Source organism: Taudactylus pleione, unplaced genomic scaffold, assembly GCF_031769625.1.
Source record: "Taudactylus pleione unplaced genomic scaffold, aTauple2 ptg000334l, whole genome shotgun sequence".
NCBI lineage: Eukaryota > Metazoa > Chordata > Amphibia > Anura > Myobatrachidae > Taudactylus > Taudactylus pleione.
In genome coordinates, this window is record NW_028284735.1 from 4,602,629 (window position 1) to 4,621,144 (window position 18,516).

General features: G+C 45.0%; 1 protein-coding gene across 1 annotated transcript in view; it reads left to right on the plus strand.

Annotated features, from left to right (window-relative positions):
• Positions 1-12,134, plus strand: part of LOC148508933 (NXPE family member 4-like) — a 180,163-nt gene extending 168,029 nt beyond the window's left edge. Inside the window, exons 6-8 of the mRNA XM_088443792.1 lie at positions 60-121; positions 2,725-2,943; positions 11,008-12,134. Of these exons, the coding sequence (XP_088299918.1) occupies positions 60-121; positions 2,725-2,943; positions 11,008-11,546 (820 nt within the window). The 3' untranslated portion in view covers positions 11,547-12,134. The remainder of the gene's footprint in view (positions 1-59; positions 122-2,724; positions 2,944-11,007) is intronic.
• Positions 12,135-18,516: the final 6,382 nt, after the last annotated feature.

The following is an 18,516-nucleotide window of genomic DNA, read 5'->3' on the forward strand; positions in this document are numbered from 1 at the left end:
CTATGTACATAAAATAAAGTACTGTAACTAATGTTTGACAACATTTATTTTAATTTCAGGTCTAATGTCAGAGTAGAGATTCCAACAGATTTTCAACACATAAATGTGTCTCACTGCAACAGTAAGTACAGCATGCTGTATGGCCTGCAAGCAAGAGTACTAAAATATGATCAGCAAATCAAAAGTTATTTAAAATTTAAAACCATTTTGGTCTCTGGCTCAAATTCATAGCAAACAATTTAGCTTTACAAATCATCTCAGAATTTATAGTATTTACTGAAGTTTGAATAATCCATTAGTAGCTTGTTGTTCATCACATGATATTAGAGGATATTAAAATGTCCATGTTATTTCTGTCATGAAGGAAGGCATTTTGTGACAATGTGATGAAATTACTTTACGGACATTAAAAAAAAAACCATACCTATAATACAAAACACAAACATAATCAATAAGGAATATGAGTAAATAAATATACAAAAGCTACTGACTTCCAATTGTTCATATGCTGTAGGGTAAATTTGGACAATTGGGTAAAACAATATATATACATTTAAGCAGAGGGCTTTGAAGGAAGAAAATATTTTACCAATGTTTGTGGAGCAAGTTGGAGTTTAAATATTTTTTCTTTTTAAACTGGATACAGTCAGTACGTATGTATGCATGTAATGTTGTTTTGGGCAATGACAATGTGGGCATACCATGCCCCTTGGGACAGGCTGCCCTCAGTAACAGTACACCACTACTCTACTATACAGAGTGGCAATGAGTGTGACCAATGACGTGAGGTGAGGTCAATGGCTGGGGAGGCACACATGAAGGTGGGTCTGAGTGCTGGGAGCCTGTCTTACCCCCTACTTACTGTAACTCTCCCATCATTACACTAAGCTTCAGTGTCCATTAATTTTCCTACCTGCATCACTGTGTCTTCTCTTGCTGCTGCTGTGTCCATCATTGCTCAAGGCATACTCAGAGGCATGCCTCTATTAGCAGTCTTTCTGTGCAGCTTACTGCCCATGGTGTGGCACTGCCCTCAGCTCTGCAAGCATTGTCTGACTATACAGAAGCGAGGCTGAGCTGTTGCTGCCTCATCTCTCGTCTCCGTGCAGTCCCAGGGAGCTCCACAAAGCTGTTGAGTGTCAACTATAAAAATGATACAAATAAACCAAGAAGATGTATTATGAGTTAAAAATAACTTGTTTAGATTATTGTAATAATTTTTATATCAAATCTCAGGAGTATGACCAGAGCCGCCCTAGGCATATGCATTATAAGCAAATGCCTAAGGGCAACTGGAATGCCTAGGGGGCATTCCAGGACTCTGCTGCTGCACCCTTCACTGCCGCGATCGGAGGTCAGCTCCGATCATGCAGCGAGCCTGGTCAGAATGAGCATCTGCACAGAAGCTCATTCTGGCTACGCTACAGGAGAAAACAAGAAAGCCGTGGGAGGGCATGCTGCGCATGCCCAGTCGCTGCCACTCCTCCCATGGGCCTTTTCGGAGCAGAGACATGAGTGACAACTCACGACTCTGCTCCACCTCCATTAGCCGCCCAGCGCGCCGCAAAGCCATCGGACCAAGCGGCATCTTTGGAAGCAGCTTTAGCTGCATCAAGAAAGAAAGAGTCCCTGTGCAGAAGGAGGTATTTGGTATCAGTGCTGGTCTATATTCCACAGTGGATATTTTTCTATATTGTTGACCTGGACCTGGCACCTCAATTTTGACTATACTGTTTGAAAGTGTGTGCAGATTCTTTTTTCCATATATATATATATATATATATATATATATATATATATATATATATTTGTACTTTAGCACATATTTCTTTGAGAATAAAAAATAAGTAATGAACAAATGTGGTATTTTTGGCATCAGTGTATAAACACTATTGCTGGGTACACACTAAACTATATGTCATTCGATCCGGGGCTTCAGGGTGACATATTGTGCACATCGTCTAGTGTGTACCCGCAATGTCGCTGACAATGTGTGCTCCAGTGCACCGTAAGCATTATCATGAAGCGCCAACGGGTGATATCGTTAGCGAGGGTCATGCTGCCAGATGCAGCATTGCCCCCGCCATCACTCTGTTGGTGCCGGTGACTGCAAGTGTTTATTGCATTTGCCGATGCCGGCTCCCCCACCGGGTCTAGTCGCTGATGAGGTCGTGTACTCTAGACATCGTCTGGTGTGTACCTGCCTTAAGATTGGTGGTGGGATTATCTGTTAGGGGGCACCAGTCAAAATCTTGCCTAGGGCACCAAATTGGCTATGGCCAGCTCTGAGTATGACAGGGGTGGCTCTGCTTCCCCTACGTGCTCTGACTGCACGTTACTGTGTGTGACATACCTCCAAAAAATGACAGCAGTTCATAAAAAAATCAGGGTGATAGTCATTAGAATTTACCTAAATCGGGACATACAGTATGGAATGATGGCAAATAAAAACATATATCACTGTTAATTTGTAGTTTCAAATTACTCATAGTGTGTGTCACGGCAAGGGAGTATCCTTAGAACATCTCATATATGTCACAACAAGCCAAGTCAAATAGTGCAATTTGAATGCAAAGGATTTTGTCAGTTTGTGCAGAGGCTAAATATATTAAAAAGCTATAAAGATACAGATAACTTCATTTTTCTGTATGTGACCTACAGTATTTAATTGGGGATAGTCACTCAGATCATTTATTTGCTAAAGGGTGTATCTGTTTTTACAAGGTTCACAATTAGATGTGGAAAGAAAATGTGAAACTGGAATGAAGTTAGAGTTTCCCAGTGGATATTTTATGAAGGAGATCTGGTATCCCAAAGCTTGCAGCATGAAGACATATCACGGTATTGAGGAACTGAAGAAATGTATGAAAGGGAAGTTCTTTTATTTCTTTGGAGATTCCACAATACGTCAGTGGCTATTATACCTTCAAGAAAAGTTAAAAAGTAAGTCTTCCAAAGAGAGAATAGACATCAGCTATTCTGTGCAAGAGAATTAAGTATTCAGCCCGATTATTCACACAGCAAGCAGATACCGTCAGCCTTTATGCAATATATATGCTTATTTACATAGTCATTATGTTGTAATAAAACATGCATTTTAAGTTCATCCATTTGCTACCTGGAAGCCACCATTCAAATGTATAAAACAGTCTATATCTAATTGCCTAAAAGAAAGAAGACGGAAGCAAGGCAATCGGTTCCATCCTGGATCACCACTCTAGGCTGTAGATTTACTATCCAGCGATTTATGAAAGGGCTTCCGGACTATACATAGACAGTAAAAAGGTTGTCAATGTCTAGATAGACACCAGATGTTAAACAGTCAAAAGGTCGACAGGGACAAAAGGTCTACACCTAAAGGTTGACATGTAAGAAGGTCAACAGGTACAGAAGGTCAACAGGTACACATAGTCGACAGGGTCAAAAGATCAACACAAAAATGGTCGATACATGATTTTTTTAGGGATAGGCACTTACCGGAGGGTTATGCTGCATACACAGATGATATGTCAAAGATATCAACGATTACGATTATAAAAACCATTCAATCGTTCATATCGTTGACATGTTGGGCATGCATCGACCAACAATGCGCATTCCCGCTTGTCAAATAATGATATCTGACATCAACTGTGTTTGCAGTAAGATTTGGACGATTTCATTCATTTTAAATAATGTCAAAAATCGTTCATCGTTGATGAAATCATTCGTTATCGTTCAACGATAACGATGATCTAGCAAATCTGACCATATGTATGCACCATTAGGGTTAGGCACTTACCCCGACGGTCAGGGTTAGGCACTTACCCCGACGGTTAGGGTTAGGCATCAGAAGGGAGGGTAAGGGTTAGGCTCTTACCAGAGGGTTAGGGTTAAGCACTAGATGGGATGGTTAGGGTCAGGCACTTACCCTAATGGTTAGGGTTAGGCACCAGGAGGGAAGATTAGGCACCAAGGGGAGGGTTTGGGTGAAGATTAGGGATAGAAAAAAAAAATCATGTGTCGACCATTTTTGTGTCAACCTTTTGACGCTGTCAACCTTCTTACATGTTGACCTTTAGTGTGTCGACCTTTTATCCCTGTCGACCTTTTGTCCCAGTCGACCTATTGACTGTCTAATGCTGGGTACACACTGGCCGATATATTGGCCAACCAATTGATTGGCCAATATATTGTGCCCTCGTCAGCCAGTGTGTACAGAGGATATGTATGTGAACAACATCGTTCACAGACATATCGCATTGGCTGCACAGCCAATGAACAGATATGTCTGCAGACATTTCTGTCCATTGGCAAGTGTGTACGGGCGATCAGCCGATCGCCCGTACACAGGGGTGCAGAGAGGGGGAGAGCTGTGAGCGGGTACTACTTACCAGCTCACGGCTCCCCATCCTCAGCAGCCCAGCACAAGCTGCTGTGTGCTATGCTGCACTGGGAGACTGTCCGAGGCTGCTAAAGCAGCAGCCCAAGCAGTCTCCTATTCCAAAGGAAGGGGCGTTCACGCTGATCGTGCCCCCCATTGGCTGTGCACCGGGCTGCGGGGCACACAGCGCCCACCTCCCCAGCATGTAGATCTGCGTCGTAAATGTTTTTTTCCCCCGACGGGGGCATGGCCACGCCTTCCGCGATTAGGCCACGCCCCATACCCGCCCCCAGCCCAAGCCGCTGCAGCATGCAGATGATGGTCGTTCAGTGTGTATGAACGACCATCATCTGCAGATATATCTGCAGATCACTCAATCTGCAGATATATCTGTCAGGTGTGTACCCACCTTATTATCTGGGGGTAAATTTACTAAGGGTTGAGTTTGTGTGAGTTTTTCATCTCGCAAATTTACTAAAGACAAACTCGAGTGAGATTGAAGTGAGTTTTCTTTTTTCACTATTAAAACTCATATGAGTTTGCAAACTAGAAATAAACTCACCATCGCTCAAAATAAGAAGTACTTTAGATGAAAAAGATGCAACTCGCAAGATTCGAGTTTCCAATATTGTGTGAGATTGTGGCAAACTCACTGTGAAATAGAAGTTTTAAACACTCACCTCCTGAACTGCGAGTTTGGATGAAAACATGTACAAATCATTGGGGATTTTTTTTTTTACTTGTTTAAGTAGGGTTAATTATTTAAAAAAAAATGATGTGAAGTCCCCCCCAAAAGACTAACCAGCCCCGGACTTGCCAGCCTATCCTGGTACCTAAAATTACGGGGAACAAAACGAGTAGGGTTCCCCTGTAAATTAGGTACCAGCACCAGGCTGCAGGGCCAGTCCTGATTTTAATTATAGGGGTAAAAAAATTAGCATAGGGGTACCCCTAAAATTAAAACCAGCACTGGACCCTTTCTAGCGGTGAGGCTGATGCCACAGCCAGGGGTGCCCTTTCACCGGGCCCCTCAGCCGTAGCATCAGCCCTGACCGCTAGTCAGCCCAGGCTAGAGAGTTGGGGACCCCTCCAATAAAGGGAACCCCCTCTCCAGGGCACCCCTGGCCTAGTCTGATATCCCGGGGCTATCCCTGCCACCCCTGGGCAGTGGGTGGTGGGTTGATAGTGTAGGTGTAGTGTTAAAAATTTAATAAACAACATTGTCTTTACAGTAGAACTGCAGGTCTCAGCAAGCCTCCCCGCATGCTGGTACTTGGAGAACCACAAGTACCAGCATGCGGGGCATTAAGGGGTGGTTGGAGCTAAAACGGTGGAACAATTTAAACACGCTTGGGATAGGCATTAGAATATCCTTGAGAGACATAAGGAGTAAATAGGGTTGAAGTTGAATTCTAAAGGATACATGAAAATGGGCAGACTAGATGGGCCAAGTGGTTCTTATCTGCCGTCAAATTCTATGTTTCTATGTAACAGGTGTGACACAAGCATTACTCCCGTCGGATGAGAAGGTGCAAGGACAATTCTATCTTGCACCTCTTTTCTGTGCATTATGCGCTGTTTGGGGCATTGCGGACTGTCTTTTTGTGTAGATGACAAACATTATTGTTATAGTATAGTATACTGCCACTGCAGTGCAATTCTCTTTCCTAGATGTGCCATGTTGGTAATTGAACTGCCACAGCTGATGAAGTCTTCGACATGCGGTTCCTAAATGCCGAAAATGTCCAGAAATATTTATGGCCACAGACAACATCTCCAGCATGCCCCTTTCATTTTTTTTAAAAAACTGTAGAACCACCAAAGAGCTCAACTGGGTCAAGGATTGATGTGAATGATTAAAATATTTTTTGTAAATGCCTTCCCTTCTCCCTCATAAGTTTGCTTCAGATTTCAAAACTTAAATTAAATTTACTATGAATCAACCCTAACTTTCCCTGCCTTCAACTACATATATACTTCAACCCCCTCAGGCCTCAGTCTTGATTAATAAAAAACATTTGTTTCCTGATGTGCCATGTTGGAAGTTGGACTGCCACAGTCGCTGAAGTCTAAAACATGCTGTTGCTGAATGCCAAAAATGTCCAGATATTTGTATGGCCACAGACAGTATCCCCTGTATGCCCCTTTCATTTTTAAAAGAAAATTCTGAACTATCAAGTTGATTGGGTGTGCAAAAATGGTGGTAGATTTTCAAAATTACCAAGTTTTTTCATTGCTCCCCCCAACCCCAGCCGGTTGCTCCAGGACCCTGGTGAATTGATAGGCTGTTATAAATAATGGTTCAGCTCAATAAATCCCTGCCTCCTTTGTATGTAGGTGACTCTAAGCAGAATAACTGGATAATGTAGATGGTGGGTGTCATGCGAGAGACCAGAAATATGTGCAGAAGCACAGATCATCTTCCTGCCAGGATGTGTGCAATAAAGTGCAAATACGTTTAATACAAAAATTAGTTCCGTATATTGGTCACATACAGTACATACATATTTACATGGTACATACCATGCGTAAAGTAGGCTGAGGTAACCTAAGGCACGCCACCCGTTGTTGACAAACAACTTCCAGCAGGCCTGGCAAACAGCACGGATGCTGGGTGTTGTGGGTTCAGCCGGAAAGCTACAGGCTGCTTTCCTCTGATCCCATTATCCCTAACAACCTCCCTGAGCACAAAGTAAACATCTGTTTACAGTGTGTACTATTTAACAGCACCCCACAAGCAAGGCCACTTGATCCTACAATGATCCTCCCTCATAAATTTTCTTCAGAATCAAAACATTAAAATAAATACATTTACAGACTAATCAATCCTTCCATCCTTTACCTGTCTTCAGTCCATAAACATACTACAACTCCCTCGGGCCTCTAAACTAGTTCTTGATTATTGCAAAAAAAAATTTAAACTTACTATGGGGTCATATAGTTTATTATTAATTTTTTATTTATTATCCTGTCTACCACTCTGTGCCATGTTGGAAGCTGAACTGCCACATGTTTGTGCCACCCACTGCTGTAGCTTAGTTTAGTCAGCCAGCTAGCTCGATGCAAACTTTTGGCCTAAACTGGATGAAATCAATATTATGACAACATTTACTGGAAATAAATGTTATTAAGGTTAATAATACTGTAGGAATAAAAACAGGCCCAAATTATATGATTTTAGCTGTTTTTATGATTTTTTTAAAAAGAATACAGTTCCAAAACCAAAACACTCAAGGACAGTTTTGGCAAAACCAAATCCAGATTCAAAACATGAAGAAGATACAGATCCAAAACCAAAACACGGGGGTCGGCACACATCTCTACTGAAAACCCAACCCAACTTTGGCGTTCCAAGTAAAACTGAGTCCCGGCTGGAATCACTTTGACATCCAAACTAGAACCATGCCCCACCTCAGGTCTTCTCACCAAGTTCAGAACTTGGATCCAAAAAACGTATCTCGGAAATTTTTAGTATCTCCTTCGTGATTTCAGGTGCTGTGAGGTGGTCATTATTGGCTGGAAATGACTGGAAATAACTGTTATTGATGTTATAATTTTTTAAAGAAATCTAAAACCAAACCAAACTACTTGAGGGTGGTTTAACCAAAATAAAACCCAAAACATGACAATGATTTAAACCAAAACATGAGAGTCTGTACACCCCGTGTATGAATATATACTTTGTGTGTGTGTGTATATATATATATATATATATATATCTCTCTCAAAGATGTTCCTTTGCATATGCTGTACAGAAATCTGTATTCAAGCAAGTTCAAGTATGAATGCTTTGAAATTCATGTCAATCTTGGTATGTTAATTGGCTCTGTGTCCCTGAAGACAGTTTCTGACATGTATCCATGGGCTTGTCTTCAATTCAATTGTATAATTGGTTATAAACAACTCCTTTGAATGGAATATATGATAAGAATAATGTATTTGTCCTCATATTTACTTCCATATGTCCTGGTCAGCTCCATAATCAATGGTGACAGATAGGGATGGGAATTAGAGCATGCATGAGTGGGAGTCTCAGACCTTGCATAATTGGCCGCATGAATATGCACCAGAAAAGGACTTTGTAGAGGCATTTATATAAAGTCGCAGATCATTGACCGCCAATAGATGTGTGTGCACTTCTGCGTGCGACTCCGAATCAGGCCCATAGTGTAGTAATTTTTATTCAACAAATTTAAAAAGTAAAAAAAGGCCAAATCCATAACCATCCCAGGACCTCTGAGCATGTGCTGGTATGGGAAAATAGGGGTGGGAGAATGGTGTGGGTACCCCCTATTTTCCAATAGCCAGCACCGAGATATTGGAACCGCCCCTTGCTGGTTCAGACTGGTGCTGGTTATTAGAAAAGAGAGAACCTCACACCATTTCCCACCCCACTCCCTATTTTCTAATACCAGCCCGGGCTGAGAGGTCCAGGGTTGGTTATTGATTTGAGGGGGACCCCAATAATTTTTCTTCTTAAGTTTAACTAAACCGCAGGTTCTCAGATGCATCTAAGATCAGGTACTGCTGTGCCATTTTTTGTGTGTCGACATTACGACTGTCGTGATTTTAACTGTCTACATTTTGATTGTCGACATTTTGACTGTCTACATTTTAACTTGTCGACATTTTGACCCTGTCACCATTTCAACCTTTCTTTATGTTAATTGTCTACATTTTGTCCATGTCTACATTATGTCCCTGTTGACATTTTGACTATCTACTGCACATATTGATTGTAGACATATAGGGCCTTATTCAGCAAGGAATGCAGATGAGAATTCGCATGCATCCGGCCGATGTTTTCGCACTGAGCATGCATACACATGCATCGCAGTGCGCGTGCGTGAACTAGCCAGTGCGATCGGTTAAGGGTACGCAGGCTACACGCAGTGTGTATGCAGACCCTTCTGATATTGATTGACAGGAAGTGCCGTTAGTGGGTGGTAACTGGGGGTGGTCAGCCAAACGCAGACGTGCCAGTGCGTTTGAACGCCGTTCAGGGGTGTGCATAAATTAGCCATTGCGAGGTCCTACGCAGCCTGAGCTCTCACTGCGTGCAGGAAGTTGGTCAGGTCATCCACTGTTATACAAATGAGTCGATGGTTTTTGATGTTACCAATGTTTACGCTGTCTTGCTCACAAATACAGCGCACATTAAAGGTAAGGGGGCGGCAATATGTATTGCTGGGCGTCTGCCTCTTGTGCTGCGGTTGCCGTGCGTATACATTGATTAGCATATTTTCAGGTGCGTTCATGCATGCGCTCACTTGCGTTCCTTGCTGAATCAGGCCCATAGTCCATATATACATTTTGGTTGTCTAAATAATGTACCTGTTGACATTATGGTGTCTATATTTTGTTTGTCTAAATTTTGATGTCTAATAAGCCTTTCAGACCTATCAGTCTATCAGTGATGGGGAATAAATGGTAAAAAATAAGTGCCACATATACTTGGGATCTTAGAGTCTCTCCCTTTCATGTGAAAGGGGGTTCTTCTATACACCCACTTTCCGCAGTTTGTGCTGTCGCACCAAATGTTCTCATTCTGGCTAAGCTACTGCCTAGTTGGCCTATAGCTGCATTATGTCTAATACACTCATAAAAACTTAAATGTTTATGGGTTAAATATGTTTTTTTCTTTCATACTGTAATGGTGTCAGGCAAGAATAGGGGGGAGAGTGACCGTCTACCAACTATTTGTGGTGGGACCGTCACCTGCTCTCAGAACTTTGGGCCTGATTCAGAGCCGGACTCTATTTGCGGACGGTCGTTCCTAAAAAGAGGCCGGCTATTTAAATTGAGCGCTCGCTCATTGCGGTTGTTGACGCTTCTATGTCTGAGCGAGCGAACGAAAAATGCGCTCGCTATTTTGTAAACACTCCCCTTTGCCGTTCGCATCACACATCATCTCCGGTATTTCTTTGATTAATCGGGTACATCGAAAGGCATCTGAACTGCTCGCAGTGCTTGTGGTAGGTTTATCCTACCGCAATCACTGCGAGCAGTTCAGGCTAAAATACAACCAAGTGACGTGGTCGATGACGCTCCTTTACTAATCATGCACTCCCATTAAACGCCCTTTTTACCGTTAGGCACGCCTGCGTTCTTATCTCCACTCCCCCGTTTTCAAGCACCTTCCCCTGTTACCACCCACAAACGGTACATTCTGTCAATCAAATTAGCAGCCCCTCACTATTTTGCAAGCACTCGATTTCCGACCGCAATGACTGGTTTGCGCATGCGCATTACGACCCATACTCATGCGCAGTTGTGCGAACATCGCTCATAGCGAACGAGCAGCCGCTTACGAGCGGCTCTGAATCAGGCCCTTTGTTCTCAGTAATAGTCTGTGTGCAACATTGCCTGTGTGATTTAATGGAAAGTGTTTGGAGGATGGTTTACACTGCCTAAAAAGCAATAGCTACTTGCCTTGTTTGCTGGTTACTCCAACATCCAGAAAGCTGCACCTGCTGTAATACATCAGGCCAGTTTCTAAATGTTTTGCAGATCTGTAGTCAAATCCCCAAGTGATGAGGTAAGTGCACCAACTTGCTGCAGAAACTTACATTCCTAACCTGTGTATGTTACAGCTATGGCATACTCTACAGCACATTTTTAAATTCCATTTTACTTTTTTTCAGCACTGATTCCTCTTAACCTCTATGAAACTGGATGGTCACATAAGATTTTAATTGTTGATGCTGTGAGCAATATACAGGTTGTTTGGAAAAGACACAGAAAGCCATTTATTAATGTTCAAATTGTATCAGAAAGAGAAGAACGCTCTATCCCACGTGAAATTGACTTAATTGGAGGTAACCAATATACTGTGATTGCTGTGAACATCGGAGTTCATTTTAGATCACACCCTGTACATCATTTCATCAGAAGGCTCCTCAATATTCGTCGTGCTATAGAGCTCCTCTTCATCAGAAGCCCAGAAACAAAGGTTATCATTAAGACTGAGAACACAAGTGAGATGAATAAAGACTATGAAGGAATGAGTGATTTCCATGCATCTGTTCACTACTTCATCATGGAAATGGTCTTCAAAGATCTCAATGTTGGTTTTGTTAATGGTTGGGACATGACCATTGCATTTGACATAAATCAGAATCATCCTCCAGAACCATATATAAGAAATGAGGTCAACATGCTCATGACCTATATATGTAGTTAACTTATCAGCCACATTGTGCATAAACAATATTATGGGGTCTATGTACTTGTACCAAGAATTGAAGAGAGATAAAGTGGATAGAGATAAAGGATCAACTAATCAGCTACTAACTGTAATTTTTCAAACACTGTAACGTGACAGTTTAGGAGCTGATTGGTAGTTTATCTCCATTCACTTTATCTCTCTCCAAGGCTTAGTACATAGACCCCTATGTTTTTTATGTTGTTTTTGTAACTATAATAGTAAATTAATTCTACTCAGGTGTTTTGGGGGTATATCTGTTCTTTTGAGTCAACTGTCTTTTGCAGACTTATAGTAAGATGTCCTTGGTCACTCCTACCTACAAAAAAAAGTAATGTTTCAGATTATGTGCACATGCAGTATAGGTCTATTGCGCCATACGCTGCATTTTAGTACGTCCATCTGCTTTATGTGCAATTCCGATTACATCCTAGGTAGAATTACACTCTAGAGCACAGCATTTTAATCTAACACAGTTTAATATGATTTGGTGCATGTACCTATTGCTTGAAATATCACAGGTATTGGAAGTGGGTTAGCATTTCATGTAAATGTATATCGGTCATTGTGTGAGAATTGCTTTTAATTATCCAGTTATAAACTAGTGTCTGAGGTCTACCACACTTACATTTCTGTGTCTGGTGAGGTTGGGACAACACAGGTTAGTAATGGGGGACAGATAGGTCCAGGGACGAATTTACCACTAGGCAACCTAGGCAGATGCCTATGGCCTGGCGGATCTCAAGGGGCCCCTGGCCAGGCCCTACCGGGATCCGGGCCTGGACAGTATATGCATTTTGAACAGCTGTTGCTGCTGCTGGCACCATCCGGCAACGAGAGGATACACACACAGCAGTCAGCTCCGCACCAGCACGTTGTCCAGAGCCCTGTCCCTAACAGGTGGGCGGAAGAGGGGGCAGAGTTGGAGGCCAGGGCCGGCCCTACTATTAGGCAGGGTATGCAGCCGGCTGAGTACACCCCATTCAGGAGCACTGCTCCATGAAGGCAACGTGACATCATCAAGTTACATCACTATAATACTAGGAGGCCGAGCCACTATACTCGAGGATCTATGCCGGCAGGACAGATAAATTTGCTGGAGCTAGCGGGGAGGGGAGAAATGCTATGTTGTTCTGGGAGAGGTGAGGGAAGGGGAGAGAGGTCTGAGCTGTGAGGGGCTGTGCCGAGAGTGGAGAGGGGTCAGTGATGTGAGGAAAGGGGGGGTCGTGCTGTGAAGGGTAGGGGGTCTGCTGAGAGGGAAGAGGGGTCAGTGTTGTGAGGAAAGAGGGGCTCTGCTGTGATGGGAGAGGGTGGTCTGTGCTGAGAGGAGTAAGTAATGTGAGAGGAGGGGGGTCTGTGCTGAGAGGGGTCAGTGATGTGAGGAAAGAGGGGGTCTGTGCTGTGAAGGGAGTGGAGGTCTGTGCTGATAGGGGAGAGGGGTCAGTGATGTCAGGAAAGAGGGGATCTGTGCTATGAGGGGAGGGGGATCTGTGCTGATAGGGGAGAGGGGTCAGTGATGTGAGGAAAGAGGGGGTATGTGCTATGAGGGGAGGGGAACTGTGCTGAAAGGGGTCAGTGATGTGAGGAAAGAGGGAGTCTGTGGTATGAGGGGAGGGTATCTGTGCTGAAAGGGGTCAGTGATGTGAGGAAAAAGGGGTCTGTGCTATGAGGGGAGGGGGGTCTGTGCTGAGAGGGGTCAGTGATGTGAGGAAAGAGGGGGTCTTTGCTATGAGGGGAGGGTATCTGTGCTGAAAGGGGTCAGTGATGTGAGGAAAAAGGGGTCTGTGCTATGAGGGGAGGGGGGTCTGTGCTGAGAGGGGTCAGTGATGTGAGGAAAGAGGGGTCTGTGCTGAGAGGGGTTAGGGTTAGGCTGCTGGGGGGAAGTATAGGGTTAGACTGTGGGGGGGAGGGTTAGGTTTAGGCTGCGGGGAGGGAGGGTTAGGGGTAAGTTTAGGATACTTACCGACACGTATCGGTATCCTAACCTTCTTGGCATCGGGATTCTGAATGCCAGCATCCCGTACCCAACCCATACCTACATAGTCAACATTTCAAGGCTGCAGCGGACCTTTTCTTCAGGGTGCTGTACAAGGGCATGCGTCAGAAAGTAAAATTTAGTGCTGTGGATTGTTTGAGGGAGGTGGCCCCCAAACTGGTATCTTGTCTAGGGCCCCATGAGATCTAAATCCAGCTCTGGGCAGGTCATATATCATATTCTATGTCCATTCTATGAATATTGCTCTGACCTATTGTTTGAGTTACTGTATATTCTTCGACAGACTATTAATGGGTTGCCTGTGGTGTGTACCATTTACAAGTTAAGATACATTCACTCTGTAAAACAGGAAGCAGTACTTTAGCTCTCCCTGGGAGGAGGTGTGGACGTCCCAATAGGGCAGGCAGTACACTTCTGCTAACCTGTTAAAATGGTATGTAGTTATGAGACCGGCAGCCTCATGGCCGCGGGCTCAATACTGACAGTGAAATCCCGGCAAGGGATTTAACATAGGCATCGAAATACCGAAGCCTACGTTAATCCCCAGGCCGGAACCCCCAACCCCCGCCATCCCGATCGTCACTGATGGGGTATTACACTTAGCCCGGGGATGGGGGGTTTAGGATTAGGGACCCCCATGGCAGGGCCGCAACTAGGGGGGGGCTAGAGGTGCATGTGCACCGGGTGCCGGAATGCAGGGGGTGAAAAAGGGCTGACTCACGGTGGCTTGGGGACTGCAGATTCAGAAAACAGCCATCCAAAAATGGCCACCGCCAAGGAGGAGACAGATGCTAGAGGTCCTTACTGGACCTCTAGTGTCTGTCTACTCCTTGGTGGCGGCCATTTTTGGATGGCCATTTTAAGCAGATTCCATGCGGACTAGCCGTCTGCATGGATTCTGCTGAAAACGAACATCCAAAAATGGCCGCCGCCGAGGAGGAGACAGACACTAGTGGTCCTACTGGACCTCTAGTGGCTGTTAGGCCAGCGCAAGTGCTGGGAGAAGATGCTGAAAGCTGCATCTTCTCCCGTGAAACCCCCTGGCAACGAGCATGAAACCCCCTGGCAACGAGCATGAAACCCCCTGGCAATGAGCATGAACCCCATGTCAACGAGCATAAACCCCATGGCAATGAGCATGTAACCCCTGGCAACGAGCATAAACCCCATAGCAATGAGCATGAAACCCCCTGGTAATGAGCATGAAACCCCCTCTCAACGAGCATGAAACCCCGTAGCAACGAGCATAAACTCCATAGCAATGAGCATAAAATTCCCTGGCAACGAGCATGAAACCCCCTGGCAACGAGACTGGAAGCCCTGGTAATGAACATAAAACCCCTGACAATGAGCAGGTAATTTTAAAGTAATTAGAAGCCTTACTGTGGGGCATAAAATGGTGTTTGGCAAATATGTAAGTGGCACTTTGGTAATAGGCATTACAGTGTGTGGCATAATGTGTAATGGGCATTATGGTGTGTGGAATAATGTTGGTCACCATTAATGTTTGATTAGTGTACTACCTTATGGAGGAGCAAGGACAAAATCCAGGTATGGGAAGGGAGGGGGCGCAAAATTGCTGCCTTGCACCGGGTGACAGATATCCTAGTTTCGGCCCTGCCCATGGCGACTTAGGGTTAGGCACCCACCCGGGGAAGGTTAGGGTTAGGCTAGGGGAAGGGCGGTTAGGGTTATGCACTAGGGGGCGAGGTTAGGGTTAGCCACCGCCCTGGAAGGGTTAGGTTTAGGGTGTGGGGAGGGGGGAGTTAGGTTTAGGCACCCCTGGGGGGAGGTTAGGGTTAGGCACTAGGGGGGTGGTTAAGGATAGGCACCCCTAAGGGAGGGTTAGGGTTAGGGGGGAAGAGGGTTAGGTATAGGGAACATACTTACCTCTGTCGGGATCTCAGCCGTTGGCCATTGAACCAGCAGCTCAACAGCCGCCGGCATTTCAATCCCATTCTGTTAAATGAGTCCTCACCTTTTCAGGATTCCCCAATATAATCTTTGCATGCCAGGGCTGCTGCTGCTGCTGCAGGGGGTGAATCAACATGTCAGAAGGGGACCTAGAAGGGGACCTAGAAGACTAGTAGTTTTAAACAACAATATACTTTGAAACAATAAACTCTATATCGGCCGATGCATCCACTCTCCACACACACAACTTATCTAAAATAAAAACGCAACACAGAAGTTGGAGTGAAAAGGGGGCAGCTTTTTATTGTAAAGGAATTTGACCTAAAAATTATTTATTTATTTATTTAAATTGCTTAAACTAAAGGTATGGTGGCAAGTAAAGAATGGCCTAGCTAAGCAATACTAAATAAAAATAACAAACAAAGGCCCTCATTCAGAGCCGTACGCTCTGAGCAGAGCGCACGCTCTGAATGAGGGCCGGGCTCCATTTTCATGGAGCGTCCCCCTGGACGCTCGTATAGCTGTGGGTCACCACCCACAGGCTATACGAGCGTGCTTTGTGATGGCCGCGATGGTCGAGACCATCGCGACCATCGAAATTGCGAGCCGGAGCCTGCGGTTGAGGTTTTCAACCACAAGCTCCGGAGTGATTTTGGCTCTATCAGAGCCAAAATCACTCCCACTGACATCACTAGTGATGTCAGTAGGCCGGCTTCTGACGGGAGGCGTTCCCGTGGGAACGCCCCCGTCAGGGAGGCACGCCCCCGGCACGCCCACCAAAGGGGGCGTGCTGTCAATCAACATTGACAGCACGCCCCCTTTGATCGGACACAACGAGCGAAGGACTTTCCTTCGCTCGTCGCGTCTGGCGCATGCGCACGACGGAGCTCCCTCCGTCGTGCGCATGCTCAGTGCATAACATCGACCCACTTGCGAGCGGACAGCCGCTCGCGAGTGGGTCTGAATCAGGCCCAAAGTTTGTAATGTTGAGGGCCATCTGCCCATCAGACAAAGATGAGGCCAACTGCCGACATCTCTGTCCTTCGACTCGCCAGGGTGACCGGGCCACCTGCCCCCACCCTAAGCGGGGAAAAATGTATTAAAACAACAAGCGGCCAACTGCTGCCATAACCAAAAACAACTTGAAGTGCCAACCCATCCACAGAGAAGGGAACGGACCCACCAGGACTGATGGTCCCCTCTTCATTGCTGTTATTCACGCCTATCCCTCTCCATGGCACGAGCCGCACCCCAGGGCTGAATACATCACAAATGAATCCAGCAAAAGCCATTCTGCAACAGGCCACCCAAAGAAAAGCTGACAACCAAACCTTAAACCGGGTGGGAGGGTGGGCAATGTCAGGAAAGAAAGAGAGAGAAACCTCTTCCCCACCCATCCAAGAAACCTATAACTCCTCCCCCCCTTTCTATTAACCCCCTTGCTACTGGCTACTTCCCCCACAACAAATTCCTTCCCAGCAACAGCTAACCCCTGATTTGTCCATGAGGAGAGCCAATGCACAGGCCTGGAGGTTTATGACATTTCTGTCACATGTATTCCCTCCATGTTCTTAAACTCTCTATCAGCCGATGCATCCACTCTCCACACACACAACTTATCTAAAATAAAAATGCAACACAGAAGTTGGAGTGAAAAGAGGTCAGCTTTTTATTGTAAAGGAATTTGACCTAAAAACTATTTATTTATTTATTTAAATTGTTTAAACTAAAGGTATGGTGGCAAGTAAAGAACGGCCTAGCTAAGCAATACTAAATAAAAATAACAAACAAAGTTGGTAATGATGAGGGCCATCAGACAAAGATGAGGCCAACTGCCGACATCTCTGTCCTTCGACTCGCCAGGGTGACCGGGCCACCTGCCCCCACCCTAAGCGGGGAAAAATTTACTACAACAACAAGCAGCCAACTGCTGCCATAACCAAAAACAACTTGAAGTGCCAACCCGTCCAAAGAGAAGGGAACGGACCCACCAGGACTGATGGTCCCCTCTTCATCACTGTTATTCACGCCTATCCCTCTCCATGGCACGAGCCGCACCCCAGGGCTGAAAACATCACAAATTAATCCAGCAAAAGCCGTTCTGCAACAGGCCACAAAAGGTTCTCTATGAACTGACCCCGCCACCATACCCTACACCCACTTCAAACTGCCATCAAAGTTTCAAACAAATTGTCTAAAAACAAACACAAACCGGCCTCTGACAGGAAAGGAAATTCGAGGATGGCTAATGACTCGACCACCCTGCCTCACCATTGCCCTAGACACCACCGCATTCACCCTCCGTCTAGCCAGATCCACCGCTCCGGGTCTGACAGCATCACTCCAATGCAGACGAGGTATAATTTCTGACCAAAAAATCGTACAACAAGGCCAAAGCGCCATCAATGCTAGTAGCTACCTGCAAATCCTGCATCTAAGCTCCAGCGAAGACACTGAAGTCAAGTTATTCCCCCCCTAGATGTATTATAAGGAACAATGGGTGCCCAAATTCCCACACAGCTCTATGCACAGACATCTGAAAGGTATCCCAGCGCATGCCTCCATGACCTATCCACCTCACCAAATGAGTCTCTGGGTACAACATATCATCAGCAGCCCTTCCAGACCTTGCTGCCCAAAATATGAATGAATACCCTAGCACCCATACAAATGAACTATCCAATTGCAAACCTGTCAAAATAATAAAGAAAAATTATTAATAATGTTATAAAAAGGGACTGGTCAATTAGACGAGGATAAACAACCTCAGCAAATAGCCTGATTAAGTAAAAACTAATGAGGAAGAGGTATTGAGGGGCTAACGTGGCTCTACATTGAACTAATAAGGAGGGGATAATGATTAAATTTATTACCTGGGCCTAATCTATTTCGGGGAAGGGGGGGGAATCCCAGCTTGACTTGAGGCAAAACACAAAACTTCCACCAGTGGCAGCAGCCTCGGTTAAAAACTGATGGTAAAACAAAATTCCTCAAGACCCCCACCCACTAGGGTGACGAGTAGCTAGTCCCCAAGTGAGA